Source organism: Nycticebus coucang, chromosome 5 (assembly GCF_027406575.1).
Source record: "Nycticebus coucang isolate mNycCou1 chromosome 5, mNycCou1.pri, whole genome shotgun sequence".
NCBI classification, from domain to species: domain Eukaryota; kingdom Metazoa; phylum Chordata; class Mammalia; order Primates; family Lorisidae; genus Nycticebus; species Nycticebus coucang.
In genome coordinates, this window is record NC_069784.1 from 39123100 (window position 1) to 39132333 (window position 9234).

General features: G+C 47.2%; 1 protein-coding gene across 1 annotated transcript in view; it reads left to right on the forward strand.

The window, feature by feature from the left end:
- Positions 1-5813, forward strand: part of ELAPOR1 (endosome-lysosome associated apoptosis and autophagy regulator 1) — a 91243-nt gene extending 85430 nt beyond the window's left edge. The window contains exons 17-22 of the mRNA XM_053592023.1: positions 115-211; positions 684-785; positions 2652-2778; positions 2858-3036; positions 4112-4277; positions 5517-5813. Of these exons, the coding sequence (XP_053447998.1) occupies positions 115-211; positions 684-785; positions 2652-2778; positions 2858-3036; positions 4112-4277; positions 5517-5585 (740 nt within the window). The 3' untranslated portion in view covers positions 5586-5813. The remainder of the gene's footprint in view (positions 1-114; positions 212-683; positions 786-2651; positions 2779-2857; positions 3037-4111; positions 4278-5516) is intronic.
- Positions 5814-9234: the final 3421 nt, after the last annotated feature.

The window sequence follows — 9234 nt, forward strand, 5'->3', positions numbered from 1 at the left end:
TCGGGGATGTCATGAGATGAAGTGAGGTTGGATGTTGATAGGTATTGAAAGAATTAAAGTGGGTTACTAGCTGATGCTGCTAGTAAGAACTAATTAGGAGCTCTAATTTGGCAGGGGTGACAACAGATATGACTCTGGATGGAATCACCTCCCCAGCTGAACTTTTCCACCCGGAGTCCTTGGGAATACCGGACGTGATCTTCTTTTATAGGTGAAGATGAGAGGCCAGGCTAATGCAAGTGAAACCTAGGACTCCTCCAAGTTCTGCTGCATCCCATCCTCTCTTGCCACCTATCATTTATCAAGTCTAGCAGATCGGCCTAGACATGTTAGCCAAAGGCCGGGAGTTCCCTGATCCCAGCTTTTGGGTATCACTGCGGCAGGTCTGCCCTGGAGGCAGAGAGAAAGATCGGATGATCTGCAGTGGACTTCCCTTCCAGCCTAAGGATCCTCCAGTGTGTGCCGTGCCTTTCCTAGACCATTGCATTTCCTCCTTGACTAGATCTTGCTGATTCCCACCCTCCATGTATAAACCAAGGCTTGTGCATTCCCTGTGTGTCAGGCTAGAGCCCAAGTCCTGACTTCCCCAGCAAGGGAATCATTCCATCCTGGCTGCACTTAGTGGCTGTCCAACAACATGGTTGAGTGACTTGTTCCCCCATGGGGGCTGGCTTTCTCTGCAGGTCCAATGATGTGACCCAATCCTGCAGTTCTGGAAGATCAACCACCATCCGTGTCAGGTGCAGTCCCCAGAAATCTGCCCCTGGAAGTCTGTTGCTGCCAAGGTAAGCCCTACAAAGATATGTAATGAAGGCCAAAATCTCCTTTCCTTGGACTCATTCTATCCCAAGAGCCAGGGATTACTGAAAAAAAGCAAAAGGGAAAAGAGTTTGAGATCCATTATTAGGCTATTGGGGGCATAGTCATGGCCCCAAATTCTCAGTCATCAGAAGGCCTGAATGGGGCAGAAGGAAGACTCAAAGCTGCTCCCAAGTTCCCAGTATAGTGGCAGCTGTGCAGCATGGTGGCCCATGGCTCTGGTCAAGAGCTGTATTTGAATCAGCTCCTCCATTTCCTACCTGTGCTATCAGGGATATATTTCTAATCTTCTCTAGGCCTTTTTCCCCCTTACCTGTACAATTGACATCATAGTAAGTTCCCTCAGGTTATTTTAAGGACTAAAGGAACCAGTTGGACTTTAGGTACAGGGATGTCCAAGCCTGTGGCTTCTCTGGGCTACATAGGAAGAAGAGTCATCTTGGGTCACACATTAAATCCACAAACACTAAGGAAAGCTGAGAAGTGCAAACAAACACACACAAAAAGGTCTGTGCATAATTTTCGTGATATCTACCGCCACAGATAAGCAAAAAAGTCCTCAGATCGTTTGCATGCAAGCTCACATGGGCCACACTTTGGCCCTTGCTAGGAGTTAAGGATTAGTAAATGTTTAGGGATCCTAAGAATGGATCTCTCTGCAACTAAAAGATCCAATTCTGAGTTCAGGTACTAAATTGAAAGTTTCCAAACTAATATGACCATAGGCCTCCCCCTTTTTTCCCCATATAACACCAGCTAACAATGTTTTTTTTTCAAGACAGTCTCACTATGTCGTCCGCAGTAGAGGGGCATGGTGTCATACCTCATAGCAACCTCAAACTCTTGGGCTTAAGCGATTCTCTTGCCTCCCAAGTATCTGGGACTACAGGCACCCACCACAATGCCTGGCTATTTTTTTGTTGCGGTTGTCATTGTTGTTTTAGCTGGCCCAGGCCAGGTTCAAACCTGCCAGCCTCAGTGTATGTGGCTGGCGCCGTAACCACTGTGCTACGGGTGCCAAGCTGCCAGCTAACATCTTCATGGGCATTAGAGTCTTGAGGAAGACAGTCTGAGATAATGCTACTTCTAAGCGGCAATTGATGGGGAGATGGGGAGCAGAGCAGGGCATCTTGACCAAGCATAAAGGCACTGTTCTTGCCATTTGAAAATCACAGTGAAGTGCAGATATCCGTGACTTGAAGTTCATTCCTCGGCTCGGCGCCTGTGGCTCAAGCAGCTAAGGCACCAGCCACATACACCTAAGCTGGCAGGTTAGAATCCAGCCTGGGCCTGCCAAACAACAATGACGGCTGCAACCAAAAAAATAGCCGGGCATTGTGGCAGGCGCCTGCTGTCCCAGCTACTTGGGAGGCTGAGGCAAGAGAATTACCGACCCAAGAGCTGGAGGTTGCTGTGAGCTGTGATGCTATGGCACTCTACCCAGGGCAACAGCTTGAGGCTCCGTCTCAAAAAAAAAAAGTTCATTCCTCAAGGCCAATCCCAGCCCCAACCCCAGGATGCTGCACCAAAGTGCTATTGTAAAATGTCACATGTCCATGGGAGGACAGGAACTTCAGGGGTTGATGAGGCAGCCACGTTCGAACTCAGACACCTTATATCAGCTCTCATCTGGTGTCAGCAAAGGCATAAACAGGTAGAGGGTGGGAAGGCCTCTTACCATCAGGGATATTGGAGATCATCCTTGTCCTGGTAGGGCTAACATTTTGGGCAGGAAGAGGATGAATCAGGCAAGCTATGAGACAACAGGCCTCCAACCAGATCTCCCCCATGGTCCAGCGAGTGGAGCTCAGACCTCCTTCCTGTTTTGCTAGCATGTGCTCCGACGGGACCTGTGATGGCTGCAATTTCCACTTCCTGTGGGAGAGCGTGGCCGCTTGCCCGCTCTGCTCGGAGGCTGACTACCACGCCATCGTCAGCAGCTGTGTGGCTGGGATCCAGGTAGGTTTCCTTCCGATTGGAGACTTCTCAGGAGAAAAGGGAATGTGAAATCTGAGTTCCTGGTTTTCCTCTCCAACAGAAAACTACTTATGTGTGGCGAGAACCAAAGCTATGCTCTGGAGGCATTTCTCTGCCTGAGCAGAGAGTCACCATCTGCAAAACGATAGATTTCTGGCTGAAAGTGGGCATCTCTGCAGGCACCTGTACTGCCATCCTGCTCACCGTCTTGACCTGCTACTTTTGGAAAAAGAATCAGAAGTACGTGATGGGGTATTAGAGTTTGAAGACAAAAAGGGTTGGATGATCGATCAAGCAGAACGTGTGAGGGTGTAAGTTAATAAGGCTTTTCACGGGCAGCGCCTGTGGCTCAGTGAGTAGGGCGCCGCCCCATATACTGAGGGTGGCGGGTTCAAACCCAGCCCCGGCCAAACTGCAACAAAAAATAGCCGGGCGTTGTGGTGGGCGCCTGTAGTCCCAGCTACTCGGGAGGCTGAGGCAAGAGAATCACCAAAGCCTAAGAACTAGAGGTTGCTGTGAGCTGTGACGCCATGGCACTCTACTGAGGGCGACAAAGTGAGACTCTGTCTCTCAAAAAAAAAAAAAAAAAAAGATGAAGCTTTTCTCTGAGGTTGGCTACAGACCCTGTGACTCTGGCCAGAGACTTGTTGAGCCACATAGCCGTGTATGCCCTGGTTAATCCAACCCCTGAACAGGGGTGGTGCCATGTGACAGTCTAAAATGGCTTTAGATTCTCAGAGGTAAAGCAAAGAGTATCCCACTTTTTTTTCGAGACAGAATCTCACTTTGTCACGTGGGTAGAGTGCCCTGGCATCATAGCTCACAGCAACCTCAAACACTTGTGCTCAAGTGGTTCTCTTGCCTCAGCCTCCCTAGCAGCTGGGACTACAGGCAATGCCTGGCCAGTTTTTAGAGATGGGGTCTCGCTATGACTCAGGCTGGTCTCAAACCTGTGAGCTCAGGCAATCCACCCACTTCAGCTTCCCAGAGTGCTAGGATCACTCACAGGCGTGAGCCACTATGCCCGGCCAGTAGCCTACATTTGTTATTATTTACAATACAAATAATGATTTCATGGTTTTAATATTTCTATTAAGCTTTGAGGTCACAGAAATAATTAGCTTTAAGGAAAAATGATCACCGAAGTGGAAGCTATGATTCCTTCTATATACTCAGCCCTTACACCATTTTGCTACGCCTCAGTTTTCTTACCCATGGCATGGGAGTAGTATCTGTGTATACCCCAATCTCTCTCCCTCTTTCCCCTTATTCCCACATTTTGATGTCTTGTCTTTCCCATCCTCCTGTTTCACAGACTAGAGTACAAGTACTCCAAGCTGGTGATGAACGCTACCCTGAAGGACTGTGACCTGCCAGCAGCTGACAGCTGTGCCATCATGGAAGGTGAGGATGTGGAAGATGACCTCATCTTTACCAGCAAGAAGTCACTCTTTGGGAAGATCAAATCATTTACCTCCAAGGTAAGGTGCCTAGCCAGTGTGCTGAAAGTCAGCATGGAGGGCTGGAAAAGTCACTGCTGCCAGAACAATGATGGGTCCTGCACCATTCAGGGATCATCACTGTGCTCCCCACTCCCCCACCTATATTGTTTCCCCCTCTGAAAATCCTGCCTCTGCCTTCTGAATTCCTACACTGACACTCTTTCCAGTGGACCCCAAGGCTGCCCTTGACCAGGCTCCTTCTCTTCCAACATGCATTCCAGTTGGTAGACTGGGCCTTTTAACTTCCAGGAGTATTGAACTGTCCATGTTATAAGAATCATCCTCCCCACTCCTCTTTTGTTTTGGAAGGGGGAAGAGGTGTTGCTAGGATCAACTTCTGATAGAAGTGGGGCTCTCCTTTGACCAGTGGAGGGTGCTGTCCCGCAGGTGTCTGGGCCTGGTCTTTTGGGGGCTGAATCATAGCTAAGTCTAAGCTGTTCCCTGCTGAGCAATTCTGAGCTGGAAGGGTTGGCTCTGTGTGGGTGGGGGAGTGAATGTGAAGCTCATAAATGCAATAGGGACAACTCTGTCACTGGGTGTGGGGCCAGCACAGAGCATCCAAGCAACGCCCCCAGTGCTACAGAGGGCTGCAGCCCCACTCTGCCAGTGCCCAAACCTGACCACTGCCCTGAACCAGGTCATCCCAGCAGTGTGGGTGGGGAGGGTGGAAAGAGGGAGGAGAGCACAGGTGGTGAAAAAGGATGGCGCCTAGGCATTTGGATTGCTGAATCTGTTCCCTTTGCACTGACCTGCCAAGGTGACTCCCGTGGCCTCCTTAGACTGTGATTTATTTTTATTTTTTATTTTTTTGGTTGTAGTTGTCATTGTTGTTTGGCAGGCCCCGGCTGGGTTCGCACCTGCCAGCTCCGGTGTATGTGGCTGGCACCCTAGCTGCTGAGCTACAGGTGCCAAGCCCAATTTTTTTTTTTTTTTAACCAATGAGACAACAGTTCACCCTGGGACTCTTGAGTCAATCTGGGACTTCTAGAGTTCAGAAACGTTATAAAGTGGGAGATTTTTAAGATTTTTCTTATTCTCTGACTGACCCTAAAGGGAGCAAGAAGAATAGAGGGTCTCTCATTTCTGTGTTTCCACAAAGCCACTGAAAAACAGAGATTCCATAAGGATTCCTTCTGTCACCTGCTTTCCATTTCTCTCCTTTGTCCCCCAAACTTGCCCCTGTGTAGCAGCCAGCTCCTGTCACCATCTCTCTTTCAGAGAACTCCTGATGGATTTGACTCAGTGCCACTGAAGACATCCTCAGGAGGCCCCGACATGGACCTGTGAGAGGCACTGCCCTGCCCCGCCCGCCTCCACCTCGGCGTGTCACTTTACAAGCCTGTGACAATTTGGGTGCCCTCATCCTGCAACACCCACTGCTGGAAATCTCTTCATTGTGGCCTTATCAGAAGAATTTTGAATTTCCGATATTTGGGTTTTTTTATAGAGTACTCAAACCTTCCTTTCTGCTTGCCTCAAACCTGCCAAATATACCCACGCTTTGTTTGTAAATTATTCCCTTGCTTGCATTTTGTTTCCCCAAATGGCCCATCCGCCATAGCCATCGCTTCCAGACCAAAATTCTTACTGCTCTGGAATGAAAACATTTCTCTCTTAAGTATAGAATCTACTTCCTCTGTCCTTTTGGGGAGGGGTTCCTGACTATATGCCCTCAGCTCATGATCTCTTTGGGAGAGAGGCTGGGTGAGAGGGATATTTGGGTTCCCTGATAGACAGTTTTCACGGCAGCCTGGATTTATTGCTCCCGGATAATCAGCTCAAGCTGGGAGTAATGGGTAGTCTGAGGGAAAAGTGAGTAAGGCCTGGGTAAGGAAAGGCTTGATAGCACAAGAGAGGCATTAAGGGCTTTTGTTTTTTAAACCAGGTGCCTCATTCCCTTCTCTTAATTGATACACATATTCTCACTGAAGCCAAAGGAAAAAATTCATTAAGAAAATGCTCAAAGCCCTGGTGGATCTATTTATTCTCCTTATTTTCTTTTAATCTCCCACTATCTCCCTGACCAAAAAAAAAAAGAGAGAGAGAGAACCAGGTAAGCTCCAAACCTAGATTTTCTAGCTTTATTCTTTATTGACTTTTACCCACAGAGATGGAAAACTCGTACCAGTGAGGAAAATTCCCCATCCTGAGTATTCTAGTCCTAGAGGGTATCTTGTTTCAAAAGAGCACCGGGTGTCCAAGGCTTTCCCCGGACCATCTGCGGGGATCCAGCCCACAGTGGCATGGCCCCAAGGTGACCATGATGTCCGCTTCTAACTTAACTCATCTGCTCAGCCACAGAATAAATAATGTCTAGGCTGGTCAAAAGGGGAATTGTATCCCACACCTACACTCCAGTGACAGAACCCCAGTCTTCAAGGAGGTAAGGCTAGGAGAGTTTAAGCAAACTGGCATATTTCTCTTCAAGCATTTTCCTTCTCTCCTTTTTTTTTGAGACAGAGTTTCACTATGTTGCCTGGTAGAGTGGTGTAGCGTCACAGCTCACAGCAACCTCCAACTCTTGGGCTTAAGCAATTCTCTTGTCTCAGCCTCCCAAGTAGCAGGGACTATAGGCACCCGCCACAATGCCTGGCTATTTTTTGGTTGTAGTTGTCATTGTTTGGCAGGCCTGGGCTGGGTTCAAACCCACCAGCTCTGGTGTACGTGGCTGGTGCTCTAGACACTGAGCTACAGGCACTGAGCCCCTTTCCTTCTCTTTTTCAAATTCTCACTTCCTTTGTGTGCTAAAAAACTATAAAGACAGTTGGTCCTTATTTCTGACAATATCCCTTTTGTAAGGTGCATAGAGTGGGTGTCCTCTGTGCCCTCTTTACCCACTTTTACACCAACTATGTAAGTGGTGAACTTCAAGTACCTGGAATAGCAAAACCGAAGCAAGACTTGAGGCAAGACTCCCTCCCTCACTCTCAGGCTGGGGTGGCCATCCTCGTGCAAGCCCCAGTTGTCCATGGTTTGTGACTGTGCCCTTTCTCCAGTGACAATTTGGTGACTAGATGGTAGATATAGAAAGGACATGGCATTTCTAAGCGATCTGTCTGCCAAGAAAGTTTGGTTATCTGATTAGACACTGCCGCCCTAGCAATGGTCTTACAGGAGCCAGTGAGAATTGGAGTTGTGCTGTGACTTCTGGCCATCAACAGCATCAGTGATAGCAGGGAGTCCCTTTGGTTCAATAAATCTAGAAGCTTTTCTTTGGGTATTCAAATTATCTCTCCTTTTGTGAAAGTCAGGCTATCAGAACCTGTGGCCAGAACATGTGGATGCAGACACATACATAGCTTGTGAGCTCCAGCCTCAGCAACACCTGGGCATCTGCCAGATTCTCAATGAATGTCTTTCTTTTGTGACAAAAGCCATAGAAGGTCCTTAGATTATTCTGGAAAGAGTAGGAAGAAATATCCCTCTGATGACTTTACTCTCACTCCTCTGATTTGGTCATAATACCTTAAGGATCTCCTCTCTACTACCCTTTATTGCGCTGGCTTCTACATGTCTTCCTTTGACCTGTCAGGAGCTCCTAGTTATGCTGTCAGTCACCTGCTGTTCCCCCAGCAACTCAGACAAGTCAGATGGTTTTGTTTTTTTTTTTGAGACAGAGTCCCAAGCTGTCACATTGTGTAGAGTGCTGTAGAGTCACAGCTCACAGCAGCCTCCAACTCGGGCTCAAGGGATCCTCTTGCCTCTTTTCTATTTTCAGCAGAGACAGGGCCTCGCTTTTGCTCAGGCTGGTCTTGAACTCGTGAACACAAGCAGTCCACCCACCTCGGCCTCCCAGAGTGGTAGGATTACAGGTGTGAACCACCTCACCTGGCCAAGTCAGATTGTTTTTAATAACTTTATTGAGATATAATCCATATACCATTCAGTTTACCGATTTAAAACATATAATTCAATGGCTTTTAGTATACTCACAGAGCTATGCATCATTTTAGAACAGACACATGTTCGATATTCTATGAGAGAAAGGCTTTAGCCCCTGACCCAGGGCTACAGTGGTTTGCACAAGGTTTGTTAGTGGAGGGAGGGTGGCTCAGGAGATAAAATGTTAAAGTCCCATTTGGTTACCTAGAGTCCTTGAACACACAAGTAACTCTCATCCTGTAGTCATCGCCTGTATTTGGCTGGGAATACAAATGAAGATTATGGTGTATCCAAGGACCAGGAAGTTTTTTATGCCAACAGAACTTTTTTTTTGTCTGACTCTAAAGATAAGACTGACTATATTTATACAATAGAGACTTTGTAACAGATTTTTCAACTTTGTGAAATCAAATTTGGTCTCATCAGGACTGGTTGGATTTTGTTTTTATTCTGTATTTCAAGCATTTATAGTTTGTTAGGGGATGGGTATTGCATGTCACATTTGTGTGTGTGTGAAATAAAAATACACTTTTGAGTTGTTTTTCTCAAAATGGGTTGGGTGAGCAGAAAATGCTAAGTGCTTTGGAAACTAAAACTGAAGAGGAGAAGGGTTTCAGATCCCCAAAGAGAAAAAGAGCACAGACTCTGGAACAAGATGGAGCTAGACTGGAAGACTCTTATCACCTGTTAAGGAATTAATCAGTAACCAAAACCTCAGTTTCCACAATAATGTACCGAACGATACCGCCCCTCCCAGCCTGAGTGAGGGTCAAAACAGGCAACACACAAAACACTTGGCATGTTAGTTACCTTCCCTTCACTTAAGTTTCTCTCCAGTGGCCTGAGGCCAGCCACATAATGATATATCCACAAATATGAGTAAAATTCGCTTCTCTGAGAATGAGGTGGGTTATTATATACCATGCAGGGAGCGAATCCTAGAAGACACCAGGGTCTTTAAGTAATGTTTAGCTTTCAGAAAGGGCTTCCTCCTGTATCTTCTGCTCCTGTGGTCAACCCTCTGCTCTACAACCACAGCCCTTGAAAACCTTTT